Source organism: Sinocyclocheilus rhinocerous, unplaced genomic scaffold, assembly GCF_001515625.1.
Source record: "Sinocyclocheilus rhinocerous isolate Xijiao unplaced genomic scaffold, SAMN03320098_v1.1 scaffold7333, whole genome shotgun sequence".
NCBI classification, from domain to species: domain Eukaryota; kingdom Metazoa; phylum Chordata; class Actinopteri; order Cypriniformes; family Cyprinidae; genus Sinocyclocheilus; species Sinocyclocheilus rhinocerous.
The window spans coordinates 107,502-131,727 of NW_015628216.1; the positions used below are offsets into that span (position 1 = coordinate 107,502).

The 24,226-nt window shown below is 36.1% G+C and overlaps 2 protein-coding genes across 2 annotated transcripts in view; both read left to right on the forward strand.

Moving 5' to 3' along the window:
* The window catches only part of LOC107737206 (cell migration-inducing and hyaluronan-binding protein-like), an 81,851-nt gene extending 73,706 nt beyond the window's left edge, over positions 1-8,145 (forward strand). The window contains exons 9-10 of the mRNA XM_016548651.1: positions 6,706-6,827; positions 7,918-8,145. Of these exons, the coding sequence (XP_016404137.1) occupies positions 6,706-6,827; positions 7,918-8,145 (350 nt within the window). The remainder of the gene's footprint in view (positions 1-6,705; positions 6,828-7,917) is intronic.
* Positions 8,146-8,859: 714 nt separating this feature from the next.
* Positions 8,860-15,268, forward strand: LOC107737207 (cell migration-inducing and hyaluronan-binding protein-like; the record flags this gene model as incomplete). Its single annotated transcript, XM_016548652.1, has 4 exons — positions 8,860-8,878; positions 11,022-11,143; positions 12,234-12,381; positions 15,077-15,268. Coding segments are annotated over exons 1-4 (481 nt in total), but the record flags the coding sequence as incomplete, so codon positions are not given.
* Between the last annotated feature and the right edge of the window lie 8,958 nt (positions 15,269-24,226).

Genomic DNA, 24,226 nt, shown 5'->3' on the forward strand with positions numbered 1-24,226 from the left:
ACGGGGTGAAGGTTTGGCGACAGGCCAGTGTAACTTGGACCCGGTGAGTGCCGCACTGCCACGCCCACCTCGGGACTTGGCCATGAAGCCAGTGCTGAAGCGGTCTCATATTCAATAGCCCTAGCGGTGTAAGTGCCGCTGCAGCCCAGGAGCCTCTGAAATAGTTTCAGTGGGACCGCTGTCCTGCCCTTGAATGAATTTGAGCAGGTCAGCACCGACCGCGCACGTTCCTCTGTGAGGCATGCTGCGGGGAGACAGGGACAGCCCGACGGGCAGGACCTTGTACTGGTATGTACTTCGAACGTAAACCGCAGAAATGGTCTGTGGTGCGGAAGGATCGACACATGAAATTACGCGTCCTTCAGGTCGATCGCTGCAAACTAATCTCGGGGACGGACGCACCCGAAGATGCGTTTCTGCATCAATATCTTGAACGGTAACCGGTGAAGGGCCCGGTTCAAGACACACAGGTCCAAGATTGGTCATAGCCCACCGCCTTTCTTGGGTACAATGAAGTAAGGGCTGTAAAACCCCGTCTTCATATCGGCTGGAGGGACCGACTCTATCGCATTTTTCGCCAGTAGGACTGCGATCTCCACACGCAAGACAGGAGCATCAGCCGCCTTCACGGTTGTGAAGCGGATGCTGCTGAACTTGGGGGGACGCCGGGCTAACTGAATCGCATAGCCGAGGCTGATGGTTCACAGAAGCCAGCGAGATGGGCTGGGTGGCGCTAACCAGGCACCCAGATACCGTGCAAACGGGACCAACGGAACCACCGCCGTACCCGCAGTGGGGCAGCAAGGTGGAACGTAGGGACCCAACTCGGGCGGCTTGTGAGCGGACCGGAGAGGGGTCTGAGTGTGCGGTGCAACACTTACCTGGTTCCACAGGTTGGCAGAGGGTGCGTGAGTAGGGCCTTTGTTGACGCTCTCGAACCGCCCGCTGCTGCCGGCTGGCAAAGGAGGAGGATGAGTGAGGTCCGGTGTTGGGCCGTCCGTGACTCTCCGTGCCCTCCTGGGACCCATCTTGCGGGAACGGGCGGGAGTGGGACTGAAAAATCCGTTCCACGCAGGTCTCTACTGCCTACGTCCAGCTCCATGGCGCCGCTTGCTGGAGGCTGCTGCGGATGCGGCGCGGGAGCAGGGGCGGACGCAGGGGGCCGCCCTCGGCGACGAGCAGGCTGGGGCGCTGCAGCCGGCGGACGGGGGGAGGCAGCAGCTGCCCGCCGGGGCAGGGTGTGACGACCCGCCTCAGTCTGCTTTCTTCCCGCAATAGGAACATGACTCATCCGCGAACGCCACCTCAGCGTGTTTAATGCCCAGACACGTGAGGCAGCGATCGTGACCATCACCCGGCGCCAGGTAACGACCGCATCCAGAAACGCACGGGTGAAACGGCATCTTTAAAAAGACGATCCGTCGTTTTTACAAAGACGCACTCGTTTATTATACTCTTTTAGAGAAATTGCTCTTTCAGTGAAATGCTCTTTTAGTGCTGAGGCGCACAGGGGAAATGGCCGCTTGACGTGACTCGTAGTGACCGACTGAAATGGAATTTTATTTCCTCAAAAAATTCCGCAAAAAATTGACTGTTTCCACAAAAATGTTCATGTTTTCATATGTATATAATTATATATTTTTCATTCATATAATATTGAAATATATTCTATTTTATTGTATAAGAAATACATATATGCAAATTTATTAAAATAACATTTATATATAATATATATCATATAATTTCATATTATATTAAAATATATTTTATTACAAATAAATATGTAAATGTACTAAAATTATATTACCATATTTACATTTTATTAAATAAAAATAAATAAATACAATGCATGCATTAATTACGAATATGTTTATGTATTTTACATAGAATAAATAATAACAGTGTAGAGGCAGCATTGTATAGACTGTTAGGCTCTGAAATGGACAAAAAGCACCATGAAAGTAACAGATCAAAATGTCAATCGGTTCCTCACAAAGTGATCACATGACTTCAGAAGACTCGTTCCATCATTTACTGAATTTTAAAATGATTGACTGACATTCTCCATCATGTTGACAGATTAGAAAGGAAGTACTGGGTCTATTGCATTTCTCTACTTTAGAGACATTCTCACAGTCAAAGATACTAGTGGATTAAAAATGAAGAAAAATACACTCTGTGAAAATTAATGAGAGAAGATTTGAGGAGAGAAACAAGAGTTTCCAAATGTAGTCCGGTGGAATGATTCATGCGATATTGTTCATTAAATCTAAGGTCTCTTTCACATTGTGAGAGCAGAGAAAAATGAAAAAGCCAAGAACCTGCAACTCAGCGGTTGGTGAAACTAAAAAAAGCTCTTGCAGAACAAGAGTTATTTTTCCTGCAAGAGAAGATATCAGTGTCACATTAAAACTACCAAGCATTACAGTATTTTACAGATGGACAAAAATAGAACATGACAGGAAATGCACAACCCGGTGCGTCAAAGTGACGGATAATGATTATTTGTAGCACAACCTCTGGTCAGATGAGCTACTTTTATGGTGATTTCATGTTGAGTTCTTGTTCGTTTTGAAGCTTGGCATTATAAATCACACTCCACCTTTGAAACATGAAAAAAAAAACAAAAAAAAAACAGCTCAGACATACAGTCTAACATCTCCTGTTGTGTTTCCTGAAAGAATGAATAATGCAGGGTTAGAATGACATGGAAATGGGGCGAACTATACCTTTAACTTGTGTGTCTCATAGACCGGTATGGTCTTTCTTGTTGATGTCCTGCTGGTTAAGCAAGTTCTGGTGACCAGCTGTGCCAGCCTTTCCAGCAGGGCTTTATAAAAATGTCTGACGCCATGTCTTAACCAGGCAATACGACAATATCCAGCAACAAATAGTTGTTTTGAAAGAAAATGTAGAAGAACATAAAATGATAGCCAATTTCAATATATTTCCATATTTGATTTTTAATGGGGTCATGAACTGCATTTTTTATTTTTATTTTGTACTGTTCTCTGAGGTTCACTTATAATGTTATCAAGATTTTTACATAAAAAAACATCATAATTTAGAAGTAATAGGCTATTTTCTGTCCTGTTTTGACCCCCCTCATCAGATCGCTCTGTTTGAATAGTCGTGGCTGACTGTAGACTTGGAAGTAAACGCCCGCTGCTGTGATTGGCTAATAGTTGTGTATGTTTGACACCCAACGTCCTTCATGGATGGATGCTGCTGTGATTTAGATTAAAAACACATAAATACTCCGTACATATCAAACAATCTGTAAGTAGAGGCAAAGCAATAGTGATCACGTAATAAAAACAGTTCCTCACACTTGTGCATTGCGACATTACTGTCGGATCCAATACAGTCGCACAGCATCATCTGTTTCATTCTTTCCAAAAATCCCGCGTCGAATTGTGCTTTGTTTGTGAACGAACCCACAGTAAAATGAAGTGAACAAAGGGCCAAGTTCTTAATGACGTGGTCTGGATCTTCATTAAAAATAAAGTTCATCCACTCTTTCCTAATGTTGGGATCAGAAGGAAGGCGATGCAAAGACTGTGTTTTTCCACAACTTGGCACTGCACTGCGTCTTGTTTTCTTTGGAGCCATTGTTATCATTTGGTTTCTGGGTAGACCTGCACATTCGCCTCTCTCGTAAACACTACATGCGTGAATCGGTGGGCGGGGCTAAACAGGCAGTGATGTAGAATCGGTGGGCGGGAGGCAGTGCCTATCCACACTATTACATCATAGAGTGGCACATTACACAAGCTGTCATTTTGGCAGACTGCCTTCAATATAAGCTATTTTTAGACTAACAACAAAGTTTTGAGCTCTGAAACTTACAGGACGTTCAACTTGGCACTGTACTGAGTCTTGTTATTTTCGGAGCATCTTTATTGTTTGATTTCTGTGTAGACCTGTGTTTGCCTCTCTCGTTATTTACACTACATGCGCGAATCGGTGGGCGGGGCTAAACAGGCAGTGATGTAGAAGCAGGCGTTGATCTTCCTCTGCAGAGGCGGTGCTTATCCACACTATTACGTCATAAAGTGGCACATTCCACAAGCCGTTGTTTTGACAGATTGGCTTCAATATAAGCTTTAGACTAACAAGAAAGTTTTGAGTTCTGAAATTTACAGGATGTTTTTATAGTACAATGACCACTTATATGTCAAAAGAATTTTGATTTCTCAGTTCACGACCCCTTTAAAATACATATAGACTATATGTAGTACATATACTGTTCAGAATTTTTTTAAATAAATTATTACTTTTATTCAGCAAGGATGCATTAAATTGATCAAAAGTGACAGTAAAGACTTTTAGAATGTTACAAAAGATTTATATTTCAAATAAATTCTGAACGTTCTATTCATCAACGAATCCTGAAAATCAATGTATCACTGTTTCCACAAAAATATGAAGCAGCACAGCGATTTTCAAGATTGATAGTAATCATAAATGTTTCGTGAGCAGCAAATCAGCATATTAGAATGATTTCTGAAGGATCATGTGACACTGAACATTCAGGAATAACATGGACGAGACAGCAGCTGGTAAGGACTCGTTCTTGCAAATCTTAATTACACAAAAATCTTAATTTAACTGTACAGCATTCAGGTTTCTAAAAAAGATATAGTACAAAGTACAAGCAGATTAAATAACATTAAATTTACAGAATCTTGAAGAGTGTTCACCTATATGATGTGTAAATAATGTTAATCAGTGATCCAACATGCTATATTTGGTTCCCCTCCACCTCCCATTTCTCAATCTCCCTAAGAATCTCTCCCAATATCCCACAATCCTCGGCACTGTTAGCTAATATCCGCGTGACGTCTGTCTGTCCGCCCCCGAGTCCCAGCAGCTTTATTACCCAGCCCACCACTTACACCTGTACATCCTCAACCAGCGCCTCGATCGCAGTCGCACAGAACATCCCCATTCTGAAGATGCCATCTGTTTGTTCATCACCAAAGTGATAATTTAGTTAACAAGTGTGCAAGATCTTATTATGGGCAGAGAATGAACTCATTTAGATGTAGAATTAAAGTCCTGCCGTATGATTACAGCGCACAGATGGGGAAAAGTAGGTGAAATTTATTCTGGAATTCTGGGAACAAGTTTGGGCCCATGAAATGCTTCTAGCTTTGAGACCATTGATATGCTATTGCCATAATAAAGTTAACTTTAATTGGATATACACTACTGTTCAAAAGTTTGGGGCCAGCAAGATTTGTTAATGGTTATGAAAAATGTGGGGTTTATGTATGTAATAGGCTTCTTAAATAATATTTATAATAATAAATGTTTTTGTAAGAAGTCTCTTTACGCTCACCAAGGCTGTTTATTTGATCAAAAATACAGCATAAACTGAAATATTGTGAAATATTATTACAACGTTATATAACTGTTTTCTTTGTGAATATATTTTGAAATGTAATGTATTTCTGTGATCAAAGCTGAATTTTCAGCATCATTACGCCAGTCTTCAGTGTCACATGATCGTTCAGAAATCATTCTAATATGCTGATTTGCTGCTCAAGAAACATTTCTGATTTTTATCAATGTTGAAAAGAGTCCACGTGATTTTTTTCAGGATTCTTTGATGAGTAGAAAGTTTAAAAACATTTATTTAAATGAGAACTCTCTTGTAACATTATACATTTCTTTACCTTCAATTTTGATCGGTTTAATACATTCTTGCTGAATTAAGGCTACTGGCTTTTCACAAGCCTTTTGCACCAGCTTCCTGTTTTAATAGGAAATATGCCAACACAGGAAAGCCATCATCAAATCTTAATCATCAAAATATATATTGACAACATATGGTTGCTACATATAATACCATTAAAAAAATCATTATATAGATGTTATTCATTTATGTACATATACAGATTTTATTATGGGGATTTTATATATGTTATAACCATATATATTCATCTACACAGAGAATGTGCATACTGTGAAAATTATATATGACGTTATAGGTAACATATATTGCAATATCACTCCTTTCCCTGTGAATAAGATTAATCAGATTAATATATTAAGCCCCATTTTTTAATGTCTATGCTAACAACTTGTTTCGTCAGCTTTCAAGAACACCACTAAAACCCATAAAAAAGTGTGCATTGCACATTTTAAGTAACAGCACAGTGCAACCCTAAGCATGGGAGTGATTTTGCCAGTAGTGGGTCACTTAATATACAACACACACTACAGTATGACAACAGTTCACTTCCCGCATGTTCATATACACAGTAAATTATCCACCGCACTCTTGGAGTGGCTTCTGAGAGCTCTTTGGCATTGAGATCTCTTTTTAATTTGTAATAGATACTAATCATTTTCAAGTATCCCCCGAACAGCACGAACACTTGAGATTTCTAATGGCAGCGGAGAGTGAAGGAGTCTTTTCGATTGCGTGGCAGAGTTGTCTTTCTATTTTGTTTGGTTTGATTTGAATGCAATGCAACAAAAGTAGGCTGAATTCCCTGTAGGTCTGGCAATGCAGACGGCAAAACAGGGAGTGCGAACTGTAATTATCTCTGCATAAATAGGCTTTGACAGGCAGAATTGCAAAACAGGAAGATTAAAGATGTAAATGAGACTAATATCTACACAGAGCCTGTCTGTCGGGCAGCGCTGGAGGGGTGGCAGCTCTTTAATCGTGTGTCTGTTTGTGTGGTTTTTTAGAGGCCGAATGGACTGAATGGTTTGACCGCGATGACGAGAGGGGGTCAGGTGACTGGGAGAAACTGACCGACCTCCACAAAGCCTTTCCAGAGCGTCTGTGCAGTAACCCTCTTGATATTGAGGTAAACATATGAATACTAAGTTACTACATACACTCTCTGAAAAAAGGTACAAAACTGTTACTATATGGCGGTACCTTTTCAAAAAGCTACTAATATGTACTTTTAAAGTACTAATATGCACCTTTTATGGTTAAATAAGGTGCAAAGATGTACGATTGAGCTTTTTCACCTTAGGGTACAACCCAAATGATAGCTTTTTACCTTTCTTCTGAGAGTGTACTTAACTAAATTATTAAATGCTCATATTTTTACACAAATTACACGCAGTTTCAAAATTTTCACATTTTATGTTATGGCTGATAATCGATATGGTGGTCAGTATTATTAAAAAAACTGTTTTGCTTTGTTTTTAAACTAAAAAATACTCTTTATTGTGTAAAGTGTAATCATGCATTAAACCCTGATAATGTTCAGCACAGCAGAAACAATGACATAGAATAAATGTTTACAGTTTTAAATGTGAAAAAAATAGGGGGAAAAATAATAAAAAACAAATAATAATTTTAAAACGTGCATACTTAAATAAATCACATCCATTTGTACTCCTTACGCTACTATTCAAAAGTTTGGGGTCATTTTAATGTTTTCAGTTTGCTCACCAAGGCTGCATTTATTTGATCAAAAATACAGTAAAAGCAGTACAATTCTGAAATATTATTACAATTTAAAATAATGGTTTTCGATTTGAATATATTTTAAAATGTAATTTATTTATGCGATTAAAGCTGAATTTTCAGCATCATTACTCCAGTCGTCAGTGTCACATGATCCTTCAGAAATCGTTCTAATATGCTGATTTAGTGCTCAAGACACATTTCTTATTACTGTCAATGTTGAAACTGTTGTATTGCTTCATATTTTTGTGAAAAGGATTCTTCAGGATTCTCTGATGAACAAAGTTCAAAATGTATTTGAAATAGAAATATTTTGTAACATTATAACAGTCCTGTCACTTTTAATCATTTTAATGCTTCCTTGTCAAATAAAATAATTAAATTCTTAAAAAAAACTGACCCAAACTTTTAAACGGTTGTGTATGTGAGAGAATGACTGTTTCACTGTATTTAAAAATGTCTTCCTTTGCCTTCAGGCTGAAACTCTTGACGGCATCCCTGCCAACATGACAGGAGAAGTCTTCTCCAAGTTTGACAGAAACTATGGCTTTGTATGCCTCAACAAAGAGCAGGTGGATGGGATTTGCCACAACTACCGCGTGCGTTTCCTGTGCGGCAAACTCGGTATGTTTGAAGCAGTCTGCTTTTGGCTTCCGGAGAAACTCTTTTCTATCAGTTACTCATGTCACTCCAAACCTTTATAACTCTAATTGGAGATTTTAGGTATAATGTACCTCAAGCTGCTCTTTTGCATACAATGAAAGTCAATAGCAGCAGTATGCATATCTCTTTATGCATGGGGTCAAATGGCACGGCTGCTTACCTTTGTCTTAACAAACATTTGGAAATGCAGTTATATTTGACCAAACAATTATATATTTCCCATACTGTAAGTAAAATGAGGCGTTACAACCTTATAATTAACAGCACAGTGGAAGTAGCAGCCTAATCCTAATCAGACAAATAATAATAACAATTATAATATTCTTAAATAAATCACCTTTTTTTCCAGTTTTGGTGTCCTTTTGTACGAGGTTATTGTGAATTGTACGAGTATCAGTGAATGACTATTTACGATATATATTTAATATATTTAAATTATATAATTTTTTTTGTATTTTACTATTTTAAATCAGTTTTATTTCTATATTTTCTGTATTCATTTTCATTTATTAAATTGATCAAAAGTGACAGTAAAGAATTTTAGAATGTTACAAAAGATTTATATTTCAAATAAATTCTGAACGTTCTATTCATCAACGAATCCTGAAAATCAATGTATCACTGTTTCCACAAAAATATGAAGCAGCACAGCGATTTTCAAGATTGATAGTAATCATAAATGTTTCGTGAGCAGCAAATCAGCATATTAGAATGATTTCTGAAGGATCATGTGACACTGAACATTCAGGAATAACATGGACGAGACAGCAGCTGGTAAGGACTCGTTCTTGCAAATCTTAATTACACAAAAATCTTAATTTAACTGTACAGCATTCAGGTTTCTAAAAAAGATATAGTACAAAGTACAAGCAGATTAAATAACATTAAATTTACAGAATCTTGAAGAGTGTTCACCTATATGATGTGTAAATAATGTTAATCAGTGATCCAACATGCTATATTTGGTTCCCCTCCACCTCCCATTTCTCAATCTCCCTAAGAATCTCTCCCAATATCCCACAATCCTCGGCACTGTTAGCTAATATCCGCGTGACGTCTGTCTGTCCGCCCCCGAGTCCCAGCAGCTTTATTACCCAGCCCACCACTTACACCTGTACATCCTCAACCAGCGCCTCGATCGCAGTCGCACAGAACATCCCCATTCTGAAGATGCCATCTGTTTGTTCATCACCAAAGTGATAATTTAGTTAACAAGTGTGCAAGATCTTATTATGGGCAGAGAATGAACTCATTTAGATGTAGAATTAAAGTCCTGCCGTATGATTACAGCGCACAGATGGGGAAAAGTAGGTGAAATTTATTCTGGAATTCTGGGAACAAGTTTGGGCCCATGAAATGCTTCTAGCTTTGAGACCATTGATATGCTATTGCCATAATAAAGTTAACTTTAATTGGATATACACTACTGTTCAAAAGTTTGGGGCCAGCAAGATTTGTTAATGGTTATGAAAAATGTGGGGTTTATGTATGTAATAGGCTTCTTAAATAATATTTATAATAATAAATGTTTTTGTAAGAAGTCTCTTTACGCTCACCAAGGCTGTTTATTTGATCAAAAATACAGCATAAACTGAAATATTGTGAAATATTATTACAACGTTATATAACTGTTTTCTTTGTGAATATATTTTGAAATGTAATGTATTTCTGTGATCAAAGCTGAATTTTCAGCATCATTACGCCAGTCTTCAGTGTCACATGATCGTTCAGAAATCATTCTAATATGCTGATTTGCTGCTCAAGAAACATTTCTGATTTTTATCAATGTTGAAAAGAGTCCACGTGATTTTTTTCAGGATTCTTTGATGAGTAGAAAGTTTAAAAACATTTATTTAAATGAGAACTCTCTTGTAACATTATACATTTCTTTACCTTCAATTTTGATCGGTTTAATACATTCTTGCTGAATTAAGGCTACTGGCTTTTCACAAGCCTTTTGCACCAGCTTCCTGTTTTAATAGGAAATATGCCAACACAGGAAAGCCATCATCAAATCTTAATCATCAAAATATATATTGACAACATATGGTTGCTACATATAATACCATTAAAAAAATCATTATATAGATGTTATTCATTTATGTACATATACAGATTTTATTATGGGGATTTTATATATGTTATAACCATATATATTCATCTACACAGAGAATGTGCATACTGTGAAAATTATATATGACGTTATAGGTAACATATATTGCAATATCACTCCTTTCCCTGTGAATAAGATTAATCAGATTAATATATTAAGCCCCATTTTTTAATGTCTATGCTAACAACTTGTTTCGTCAGCTTTCAAGAACACCACTAAAACCCATAAAAAAGTGTGCATTGCACATTTTAAGTAACAGCACAGTGCAACCCTAAGCATGGGAGTGATTTTGCCAGTAGTGGGTCACTTAATATACAACACACACTACAGTATGACAACAGTTCACTTCCCGCATGTTCATATACACAGTAAATTATCCACCGCACTCTTGGAGTGGCTTCTGAGAGCTCTTTGGCATTGAGATCTCTTTTTAATTTGTAATAGATACTAATCATTTTCAAGTATCCCCCGAACAGCACGAACACTTGAGATTTCTAATGGCAGCGGAGAGTGAAGGAGTCTTTTCGATTGCGTGGCAGAGTTGTCTTTCTATTTTGTTTGGTTTGATTTGAATGCAATGCAACAAAAGTAGGCTGAATTCCCTGTAGGTCTGGCAATGCAGACGGCAAAACAGGGAGTGCGAACTGTAATTATCTCTGCATAAATAGGCTTTGACAGGCAGAATTGCAAAACAGGAAGATTAAAGATGTAAATGAGACTAATATCTACACAGAGCCTGTCTGTCGGGCAGCGCTGGAGGGGTGGCAGCTCTTTAATCGTGTGTCTGTTTGTGTGGTTTTTTAGAGGCCGAATGGACTGAATGGTTTGACCGCGATGACGAGAGGGGGTCAGGTGACTGGGAGAAACTGACCGACCTCCACAAAGCCTTTCCAGAGCGTCTGTGCAGTAACCCTCTTGATATTGAGGTAAACATATGAATACTAAGTTACTACATACACTCTCTGAAAAAAGGTACAAAACTGTTACTATATGGCGGTACCTTTTCAAAAAGCTACTAATATGTACTTTTAAAGTACTAATATGCACCTTTTATGGTTAAATAAGGTGCAAAGATGTACGATTGAGCTTTTTCACCTTAGGGTACAACCCAAATGATAGCTTTTTACCTTTCTTCTGAGAGTGTACTTAACTAAATTATTAAATGCTCATATTTTTACACAAATTACACGCAGTTTCAAAATTTTCACATTTTATGTTATGGCTGATAATCGATATGGTGGTCAGTATTATTAAAAAAACTGTTTTGCTTTGTTTTTAAACTAAAAAATACTCTTTATTGTGTAAAGTGTAATCATGCATTAAACCCTGATAATGTTCAGCACAGCAGAAACAATGACATAGAATAAATGTTTACAGTTTTAAATGTGAAAAAAATAGGGGGAAAAATAATAAAAAACAAATAATAATTTTAAAACGTGCATACTTAAATAAATCACATCCATTTGTACTCCTTACGCTACTATTCAAAAGTTTGGGGTCATTTTAATGTTTTCAGTTTGCTCACCAAGGCTGCATTTATTTGATCAAAAATACAGTAAAAGCAGTACAATTCTGAAATATTATTACAATTTAAAATAATGGTTTTCGATTTGAATATATTTTAAAATGTAATTTATTTATGCGATTAAAGCTGAATTTTCAGCATCATTACTCCAGTCGTCAGTGTCACATGATCCTTCAGAAATCGTTCTAATATGCTGATTTAGTGCTCAAGACACATTTCTTATTACTGTCAATGTTGAAACTGTTGTATTGCTTCATATTTTTGTGAAAAGGATTCTTCAGGATTCTCTGATGAACAAAGTTCAAAATGTATTTGAAATAGAAATATTTTGTAACATTATAACAGTCCTGTCACTTTTAATCATTTTAATGCTTCCTTGTCAAATAAAATAATTAAATTCTTAAAAAAAACTGACCCAAACTTTTAAACGGTTGTGTATGTGAGAGAATGACTGTTTCACTGTATTTAAAAATGTCTTCCTTTGCCTTCAGGCTGAAACTCTTGACGGCATCCCTGCCAACATGACAGGAGAAGTCTTCTCCAAGTTTGACAGAAACTATGGCTTTGTATGCCTCAACAAAGAGCAGGTGGATGGGATTTGCCACAACTACCGCGTGCGTTTCCTGTGCGGCAAACTCGGTATGTTTGAAGCAGTCTGCTTTTGGCTTCCGGAGAAACTCTTTTCTATCAGTTACTCATGTCACTCCAAACCTTTATAACTCTAATTGGAGATTTTAGGTATAATGTACCTCAAGCTGCTCTTTTGCATACAATGAAAGTCAATAGCAGCAGTATGCATATCTCTTTATGCATGGGGTCAAATGGCACGGCTGCTTACCTTTGTCTTAACAAACATTTGGAAATGCAGTTATATTTGACCAAACAATTATATATTTCCCATACTGTAAGTAAAATGAGGCGTTACAACCTTATAATTAACAGCACAGTGGAAGTAGCAGCCTAATCCTAATCAGACAAATAATAATAACAATTATAATATTCTTAAATAAATCACCTTTTTTTCCAGTTTTGGTGTCCTTTTGTACGAGGTTATTGTGAATTGTACGAGTATCAGTGAATGACTATTTACGATATATATTTAATATATTTAAATTATATAATTTTTTTTGTATTTTACTATTTTAAATCAGTTTTATTTCTATATTTTCTGTTTTCATTTTCATTTTAATTAATTTTTTTTGTGTGTTTTTGTCATAGTTCATTTTTTATATGTATAGTAGTTTTTATTAATTTTTATTTCCATATCACTTTTAGTCATTTTTGTACATCAAGTTAATCCAAATTAAAATGAGAAATGTTGACTTGGCAACTGGCCGAAATATTATTTTATATATATATATATATATATATTGTTTTGTATGTGTCGTCTAAGTGGCTTCTGGGACGGCATGGGCACGTGTGCCACATATTTGGGGCAGTTTTTGCACCCACTCTCTGTTCGTCGCTATCATTAAAAATGAATTGTCTTAGTGCCTATCTTTTTCCATGCAGCTCCCTGTGCTACATTTTGCCACCCCCGTCAGTGGATAAACCAAAAGCCAAAAATGTGGGTAGGATGGATGAAAATAGCCCCGTACAGATCAAATCAAACGAATCAGATCGCAAAAGTTAATCAAATAAAACATGATCTACATCCATGCTTGAGACTTTCATCACTCATTAGCGACGTTCACACCGTTGCAGCTGCAAGCAGCGATATGACGTCTATGGAAATCTTTTGTATTTATAGATTAATCAAACATGCATTGTTTCTGTGCCTTTGATCCTTAATTTAGGTTTGGGCACTTATTTTATTTTGTTGTATTTTTTGGGATAAGATTTTCTAAAATTATTCAAATATTTGTTTTGGTATTTCTTTCCTTTTTGATTGATAAAGGCCCACCCTGGCCTGCCCCATCCCATCCTTTATTTTCTTAAATGTCCTGATTTTGCTCATAAACACATCAGATCGTGAATTATATGGTTTGTGCATGACATTTGATGTTTGCTTTAAGATGTTGATGTTGAATTTGAGAAGTCATTTCAGTCAAAAGTAACGAGTATTGGTAAAAACGTCCTTTAGAAGTGATTTGTGGTAAGTTCCACTTCAACAGCTCGTCTCAGGCCTCATTTATGCTAAATGTCAGTTGTTTACAAACAACTTGGGCTCTTCTACTTGTCGAATAAAGTGTGCACATATTTAGACAAAAATGGACGAGAAAGCTTCAGAAATATACTACCAGCTCTACTTTCCACATTGATTTTTATTCTGCTAAACATAATCTGGAGACACTTTATTGTCAATCAAGTTAAACTGCTCTTAAAGATTGCAGGTCCACATCCCATAAGTGACACATTTCAGTGATTTTAAGTGAACTCACAGAACTCACAGAGGTCACAGAAATGCCCAAAGTATTGGATTCTTCAGTCACATGTTTCAGGGTTTTATTTCCCCAAAATGGATCAGAACATCTTGTTTATTGGCTGAAATTGGTTTGTGTTAACCCAAACCACTGTCTGTCTGAAAATTCAGCCCAGGCTAGTTGATAATATGCCATTCGTGTAATTGCTAACATGCTGCCACGTAGCTTGAAAGTTTCTCTGGCTGATTACAAATAAATTCTTCATCTGGTTGTCTTTGCTTTGAAAGACATTTTGAAAAATTCTCATCACATTATGACAGATTGTGGCCATCATGTGAACTTATTTGATGTATTTTCTCATGCATAACAAGGAATGCATGATAAAAATATGATTAATCATACTTTCAAACTGCATTACTTCAGATTTAATGTGTTCAGTTCCTCTTTTAGGGGATACAAATACATAAAAGATGCCCTAGCAACTCTAAAAACATGAGTTTGATTCTTCAGAAACGCATATGAAAAGTATTGCTTGAATGAACTGCAAGATGCTTTGGATAAAAGCACCTGCCAAATGCATAAATGTAAGAATAATGTCCTCATTAATGTTGGCATGTAAAATACGGCAGTGTCATCATGTAACCTTGTGTCTCACAATGACTTTACTTTCGTTAAATGTCTCTATCTGGATTTGATTTATGAGTAAATTTGGTTTTTAAAGGGTCATCTATCAATCATTTAATTACAAACGAGATCATAAGATCTTGGCTCAGGAGAAACGTTTCTGTCGACTTTTGACTGGTCATGTATAAAATGCAATATAAGATCAAATGCAGCTCATGCACACATGTGTTTCATGCATCTTTAATGGATCTCAGATCAGATTAGACTAACAATGCATATAAATCTTTATATAGGGCATGACAGTTATATGTGCATGCTAAATATGTGTGCGTTGTGTCCTTCAACAGTGCGTCCACAGGCCTCCATCTCCATAGACACTTTGTCTAACTGCAGTATTCTGGAGCTTGCGGACGAACCTCAGGGTTGGACATTCAGCGACAGGATTGTGGTGGCAAGCACAGATTACTCCATGCACCAGGCTGAGGAGTTCAGCATCTTGCCTTGTCCTTCCTGCACGAGGAACCAGATCAAAGTGGAAGGTCAGTTATAGCTTTGAAACTCCTCACTAAAATTGTAAAGCAATGCTGAATTTTAGTCGTCCATGTACTGCATCGATTGTGCCACTCACATTTAGTGGTCGGCTGATATATTGCTAAGGCCAATATATCGGTTGACATTTGGGATTTTTGAATTATCGCATCGGCCGATGCTTTTCTGTTTAACAGTTCTGATAATAAATTATTAGACAGAACTGTTAAACAGAAAAGGAAACATGTACTGAAAAGTTTGCTTTCTATTTATGGAAGCTAGTTTCTACCACAGGATGAATAATAATAATAATAATAATAATAAAATGGTAAGTTTGACTTTTTTGATAATTATTACCTTTTTCCTCACAATTGTGATATATAAACTCGGAATTATGAGATGTGAATTACGACATAAACTCGCATTTCTAAGAAGAAAAGTCAGAATTGTGAGCGATAAACTCACAATTGCAAAAAAAATAAAATAATTAGAATTGTGAGATAAAAAGTTTAAATTACCTTTAAATTAAAAAAGTAAAAGAGTACATTCAGAATTCTGAGAAAAAGTCCAAAAAAAAATAATGGTTTATTTTACAGATTTTTTTTAATGAATCAATTTTCATGAATGAATTTTAATGAAGCAATTTTCAAATTATTATGTGAATATATAAACGTATAATAAATAGAAATTACATTTTAGGAGTTATGTATGTGCTTTTATTATCTTTAAATTAAATTGTGTGATATCATATATATCAACTTTGTATCAGCCGTCAGCCACCCTGCTCTCTATCGATTTAAAAAAATAAAAGATAAAAATTTGGTCGACCACTACCCACTTTAGTAGGTAGTACATTTGTGTATAGACACCCTGTTCAAAAAGATGTTTTGTTAACAAATTCTATGCAGTGATTAACCTTAGCTTTTTGCATATTTTAATGCATAGTTACAAAATAATTCTACACGTTGTTGATTAATCTTACTCAGCACTTACATAAATGCACAGAAACAGGGATGCTGGAGTGTAAAGTGTGGCTGAAATAACAGCTAGCGGATTGCCGTCTTTGTCTGTGACACATCAGTGCTGTCAACAGGATTTCATCATGGCAATTCACAGAAACTAGGTGATTGGAGGCATTAGATGAAATTTTGCATCAGAGAAAATGTTGAGTTCCAGCAGTTAGAAAAAACGCTTCCTCACAGGCACAAAAGTGTTCGAATTTCAAATAAACGCCTTGTAAAAATCCCTTCATCCTCGTTCTCCTGGGGTTTGGAATGTCTTACATCAGATTCAGGAAAGCACATTGCACTCAAAAGTGAAGCTGACTGTTCTGGAGAACTTTGAGGCTGAAGTGTGTGTGTGTGTGTATGCGACTTTTCGTTCTGATGTTTAAAGCTGACCTGTGTTTATCTTCCTTTGGTTTAAGTATGTTCAAGAATTTTACTCAACAATGGCTGACGTTCAGAGCCTGCGGAAAGCACTTCCTCTGTTGAATTCCTTTGAATTTCTTCCTGCTACTCCTCCTGATTTTAATGCTAAAATAATGTTGTCCAAATTAGATGTAGCGCATCAGTAGACTGCAATTTCAGCAAGTCATACCACCAATTCAATTGGATTGAAGCCTGTGAAGTCTAGCAGGGCCTTTCCAGAATACTAACCTTTTGTCAAGCTATTTAATAGGCTCTGTTTCAAAATCTCTTGAGCCGCCTACATAGGCAGCATTTTAATGCATCATCGACGTGCTTCATATGAGCCATTTGGTACCTTCTTTTTGGTGATTTTTTTGTGGATTGTTTGGTGTTTGTTTGCAATGAGGTTAGTAAAAAAAAAAAAAAAAAAACATAAATCAGTTATGTTTTTTCAGCAATATTCCGGGTTCAATACAAGTGATGCCCAATCGGCACGTTGGTTAACCATTTAGGGTCAGATTTACTAAACAGGGCAAATTCGTGTGAGATCACAATGATATAAATGTGCAGATGGGAGTGGATTATCTACTGACAATGCGCATATCAAAGACGTAAACAAGCAGAGCCAATGATAATCAGGTGTGTATAGTCTACTAACAACACTGGCACAAAATGCTTTTTTTTTTTTGGGTGTTAAATATTGGCACAAATACCAGTAAATTGACTACGGCAATCACCTTGCATTAAATACTCTCCTCCCATGAATTTTGTGTCTGAAAGGGAAAATTCTACAAATGCATATGCAATAAGGTCAGCCTCAAAAATAACTGACAGTAGATTTTTAATGGCAAAAGAGCGTTTGCGTTGGCACAAGCTGTTAGTAAATCTGACCCTTTGACTTTTCTGGCTTAGGTTGTCTTTAAAAAAGTAAACAATATGCATGTTCAATTTTGCAACTTAGTTGCTGTAATAATGCAAAAAAAGGAGGTTACTTTTTAGGTATGAGTCTAAATTTTTTTTTGTGTTAATTAAGATTATGGCACAAATGCTGTTGATTGAGCTTTTACTGAACCTGGAATATTTTTTTTTTATATTTAGAAGAAAAACATAATGGTGGGTAAGATGATCGAAAAGGAGAATAAAACATTAATAATTCAATTTCTGTGAATTTTCAGCATCATTACTCCAGTCTTCAGTGTCACATGATCCTTCAGAAATCATTATAATATGCTGATTTGCTGCTCAAGAAACATTTCTGATTATTATCAATTGTTTCATCGCTTCATATTTTTGTGGAAACTGCGATACAATTTTTCATAAGGATTTAATGAATAGAACGTTCAGAAATATATTCAGAAATATAATTTTTTGTAACATTATAAATGTCTTTACTTTCACTTTAAATCAATTTAATGCGTCCTTGCTGAATAGTTTCCTTCAATAATAAAAAAAAAAAAGAAAACTGTTTATACAGAGTATGACAGCTTTAGCTTGTAACAGTAAGCAACGATTCAGCTCCAGTATATGTTTTGAAGCCGAGCATAGGTCATTGTGCTGCTGGAGGAGGATTTTGCCCTGAACACCCTGAATTTCTCTGGTTGCTGACCATGATGCTGGTTGGTTCAGAATGGTGTTTCGTGGGCGGTTTGCTTTGCACTAAATATAGTACTTCACTTTCAGACCAGAATGCTCAGAGTTAGTGCCATCAGACTGCAAAAGATTGCCGGTTTTGTCAGATGTCGTGTAGCAAACTTCAGGTTTGACTTAATGTTAGCCTCTCCCAGAAGTCACTTCTTTCTAGCCGCTCTCGACGAGAATCTCTTTTAAAGTGTTGGAACGATGGGTGATGTTGGGATAGTTTCTCTCATTTCATCCAATATGTTCTGCGCTTCTGTCAGGGTTGTAGCTGCTGTCTTGTTCATTTCTTTAACAATTGCTCCTCTTGTTCAGTTGCTCAATTCGGTAGGATGGTGTGATCTTAGATGTTTCTGGGCTTTGTGCCATTTTTTCCATTTAGCTACAATGAGCATCACAGTGCTCAAAGTAAGAGCCAAAACGATAGCAATCACATTCTCTAGTTTTTTTTTTCCCCTCCTAATAAGTTCATTTCGAAGTTCCACAAGCTGCTCGTTTTTCTTTGTGAGGTCAAGAACGATCTGCTTGTTATATACAGTATAGACTTTAGAATGGCTAACGAATTGATGTTTATTGTGCAGTTGACAACAACTGAATATGGATTGGATGATAAAGGAAGACAGGTGTACCTAATGCATGATGCATTGATTAAGGATGTTTATTTTTGTAGGATAAAAACAAAGTTGTTGGGTTTGGTTACGGTTAGCAGATCCAGTTGAGATGCTCTGCTTTACTTATTCAGCTTGGCCTACTCAAGAAAACGTCACCTAGTATAAAGTATTTTTATGATTTTTATATTAAATGCAACTTTGAAAACACCTTAATACTCTATGTAGGGCTGCACAATTCAGGGAAACATCTAATTGTTATTTTTCAGATAAAAATGGCAAAATTGCTATTTTATTTTATTTTATTATTTTATTTTAGGTGCTGTGCTTGTTTATAGGGCTTCACAATTTGGCCAAAATTTTGTGAATTTATATATGAACACACATACATACATACATACATACATACATGATTATAATTACTTCATAAAATATCAAACAAATAAGAAATATTACTATTGTAATATTTCACTGTAAGATTAATTTTTTTTAAAGTATTATAATTTTAATGTAAATCTGCATTTATGGCTGTCTCAATTTCTTCAAATGTAAAACGGTGTTTATGGCTGTCTCAATTTCTTCATTTTCAAATGTCAAATCATCATTAAACTTATTCTGGCTGAAAACCACAGGACGCACCGCACTCTAAAACATGCATATATTCATTTAATCACAACCTTTAATAATCACACTAATCAATATAACGATTTAAATATTATTTCGATTAATTGTGCAGCCACTTCATTTCTGCAGGAATTCTCCAGAAATCCCATTTGGATACACCTTAATATGACTTTGCAGCTCAGCAGAATGAGAAATCGGTGAGCACTTTCTGGTGGCGCTGTTTTGAAAAACTATCAACGCCAAGGAAGATGAAATAGTTCTCAGCACAATACTGACATTGATTTTCAGCTGGTTTATTGTGGCCAAGACAGAGATATGTGCTAGCAAACCTTCTCTCGGTCACAGCAGAGAATCAGTGACTGCAGGATTCACTCTCTGCTGAGAGTCTTGGTTCCTCCTAAGGTTTCTTGCTCATCAAACCTGCCATCTAGGGAGTTTTTCCCCTGGCACAGTCACCTTTGGCTCACTCACATCTGGTATTGAAGCACTATTTTCTGCTTTGAAACAATGGCTGAAAATGCTGCTTCTCAGATGCACTGTAAAACTGAACGATGGTTGTAGACCCTTACATTTTTTATTCAGAATGTCACAAGTACTATATATTTAAATTAAGTAGAACCAATTAATTTAGATAAGTCCATAAGAAACATGCTTTTGTTTATAGGGCTTCACAATTTGGCCAAAATTTTCTGCAGGAATTCTCCAGAAATCATACATACATACATACATACATACATGATTATAATTACAGAATGAGAAATCGGTGGATGCTTTCTAACGGCACTGTTTTGAAAAACTATCAATGCCAAGGAAGATGAAATAGTTCTCAGCACAATACTGACATTGATTTTCAGCTGGTTTATTGTGGCCAAGACAGAGATATGTGCTAGCAAACCTTCTCTCGGTCACAGCAGAGAATCAGTGACTGCAGGATTCACTCTCTGCTGAGAGTCTTGGTTCCTCCTAAGGTTTCTTGCTCATCAAACCTGCCATCTAGGGAGTTTTTCCCCTGGCACAGTCACCTTTGGCTCACTCACATCTGGTATTGAAGCACTATTTTCTGCTTTGAAACAATGGCTGAAAATGCTGCTTCTCAGATGCACTGTAAAACTGAACGATGGTTGTAGACCCTTACATTTTTTATTCAGAATGTCACAAGTACTATATATTTAAATTAAGTAGAACCAATTAATTTAGATAAGTCCATAAGAAACATGCTTTTTAGGTTATTTGAAGGCATAAAGACATGTCCAAATGCCTTAATCAGGTTAATTTGTGGTTATTTAAAAAGATCTATTGGTGTTAAAATGTTTATAAATGTCCAATTTTCCCTTTTATAACTTATGATTCCATTTCTATAAAAAATACCCATTGAAGTCATGAATTATTTGCAAGTTATATCCTCAGATTCAGATTCCTCAGAAAATGCCTTTATTTTAAGTCAAAGAAAAAACAGCCGAATTTTATTGTGGTAGACTAGGCCTATTATAAATATTAAATCCATATGTATGCATGCAGCATAACATCTGCTCATTGTGAGCTCTGTAGAAATTTGAATCCACCCAGCAATAGTGGACAAACTTAGACAAGACGTTCCACAAATCTCTTTAAACTCGCTGCTTTCAGTCAGATATTTGCAAATGGAGTGTCTCTGGATAAAGAGTGGCTTGTTTAAATCTGAATGAGTGCATTCCATGCACATAAAGGACACATTTCTGTTTGCTGATGCAGCTGTTGGGTTGAATTAAGGCAGGTATGGATTTTATAAGGGATTTAGATTAAGCATATTGACACGAAGCTGCTGTAGTTGCAGTCTTGTGCACATATTTGTTGCGTTTTTAGACTTCTCAATGACATTTTTCGATTTGAATTAAATATATCTATAATCAACATTTTTCTCACTTCTCTGATAAGGATGTTGTCTTTGATCTAGTTTTTGGAACAAATGTATATATGTGTGTGTTGTCTATTTTTATTTATTTTTATTTATATATTTTTAATAAGGTATAATATTTTTAAACCTTGTGCGCTCCTCATTTGGGAGTCACACTCATGGTCTTCACGGTCAAAAGTGACCGGACTGATTCCTGTATTGGACTCTATAGAGAGGCTTGTGAATTCCCCAGTTGTTTTTATACATAATTGTTTACTTTTATTAGGTTGTGGATTTAAATGTATATTAACATCCTGACTACCAGCTATGGAGTTTTGTCCTCTGTAGAGGATATAATTTTTTAGCGATTTCTCTGAGACGTTACATGTCACAGTTTTAAGTCTGGATGTCCTGTACACTTTAGAGGACACCAGGACTTAAAGAATGTTTATTACACATTTTGGGAGACACAACAAATGAATAGAGAAAAAATTATGTATCAATATTCCTATTAAATATTAGATATTATTATGAAAATCTTGCTAATTATTACTCCCATTATTGCACTTATTTGTTCATTCTATTTTGCCCCAAAAACACATTAATATGCAAATTAGATACAGTTTATAGATACATTATATATAATGGAAAAACTTGTTTATGGCCATTTTACACGCATTTTGCATAAAGAAAACTGTTTTTTAAAAATATCTTTCATAACATATTTGAGAATCGGTTTGGTATAAAAAATAAAAATAAAATAATCCCACTGTTTTTGCCTTTTCATGTCTATTCATGTAGTTTTATTTCTTAAAAAACAGGACTTTTTAAAGTTCCGATGTCTTTTACAGAGGACATGGCATAACGTATGAATAAAATATCATTTTTCAAAAAAAATTTTTTTCAATTTTTTCTTATGCGCTAAACGATGTAATGACATGACAAAATGCTAAATTCACAAAACTGTTTTTTTCCTGGTAGTCAGGAGGTTAAGGCATTCTCAAAGACTACTTTTTTGTCAAGGTTTATATTTTTTATGTTTTAAATGTTGATTTGAAGTGTAGGTTTTTGCATTATTATTACTACATTCAAACCTGAACACAGAAAGCATTTTGTTACACAAAACATTAAAATTATATAAAAATGTAACAAAAATTAACAGGAATGCTTTATCAGAGCTTAATCCTTCGGGTCTGATCTGATTTTAACCTCTTATTTCAGTCTTCTGATTCATTTTGGCTATATGGTTATAGCCATACCAATTCATTTGAGTATGTATAATTGTGTGTGTGTGTGTGTGTGTGTGTGTGTGTGTGTGTGTCTGTGAGTGTGTGTAAGTAAGTGTGTGTGAGGGGATGTATCTGTTTTACACTCTTGATATTTTAGTGTAACCCCTTCTTGCTGTCCACTTTTTTACTGCATTGTAGTTGAATTATTAATTTTATTTTACATAGTTGCAGTGTTACAGTCACACCAGTTCATAGGTGTGTGTGTGTGTGTGTGTTTGTGTGTGTGTGAGTTGGTGTGTTGATTTTGCACTCTAGATGTTTTAGAGTTTCACCCCTTCATTGCATTGCATTTACATTTTTTTTTTGTGTGTTCACATACCAAGCGACATAAAAGTCACCAAGTTTCGTACCATTCTGGTGAAGCTACGATTTTTAAAAATTCAAAATGTAAAATTCTCCGGCCAGAAATGACCGAAGACCGCACAATGGAGTAATGAAAATTTGCAGAACATTTACTCACTCTCGGGCCATCCGAGATGTAAAAGAGTTTCTTCATCAGAACAGATTTGGAGAAATGTAGCATTACATTACTTGCTCAGCAATGGATCCTCTTCAGTGAATGGGTACCGTCAGAATGAGAAACATGCAGATTTTGGCATATCAAGATGTTAACTGCTGGACTGGAGTGGTGTGGATTACTTGTGGATTATTGTGATGTTTTTATCAGCTGTTTGGACTCTCATTCTGACGGCACCCATTCACTGCAGAGGATCCATTGGTGAGCAAGTGATGTAAAGCTAAATTTCTTCAAATCTGATGAAGAAACAAACTCATCTACATTTTGGATGGCCTGAGGGTGAGCACATTTTCATTTTTGGGTGAACTGTGCCTCTAAACATGAAAAAATGCCACAGGTTAAGAAACATTAACATAATTCACTATAAATTCAAGATTCAATTCTTATTATCTACTACAATTTTACATCTGGAAATCAGTGGTGGCTCGTGGGTTTTAAAATAGAGGAGGCACACTAATTGTATTGGTCTGTTATTGGCCGATTATTGTTATTATTATTATTATTATTTGCTTAACCACTTTAAAATGGCTTTTTGGTTGCTTTTAGTCAGAAAACGTAAAGAAAACGACATACATACAGCAAGATAATATAATTTCACTTACCTGGCCTATCACTTGAAGCAAACATCCATCCCTTCTTAAAAGTCTGTGTTAAAAGAGAGCTGCCTGTTGCGCCATTTAATTAAGCCGACTGCTGTAGCCTATATCCAGCTTAGGCTGTTTTCCCTTTTTTTTAATTTGTATATATACTGTTTGAATGACAGCTTGGTAAATCTGTTGGCAATCAAATATTCAATATCGCTACTCATCATAAGTACTTGGTACATTATCAGCGCAGCGGCAGACGTTCAAATTAATATTACGTAATTTACATCTCTGATGATTGATTGATATCAGAAGGGAGGCTAGCCTCCCCTACAAGGGTTCTTTTCGCAACACTCCTCAGCGCTGAAAGTGAACACTCGATGGTGATTGGCTAATTTTTTTTACCAACTCCCCCTACCCTTCTATATCA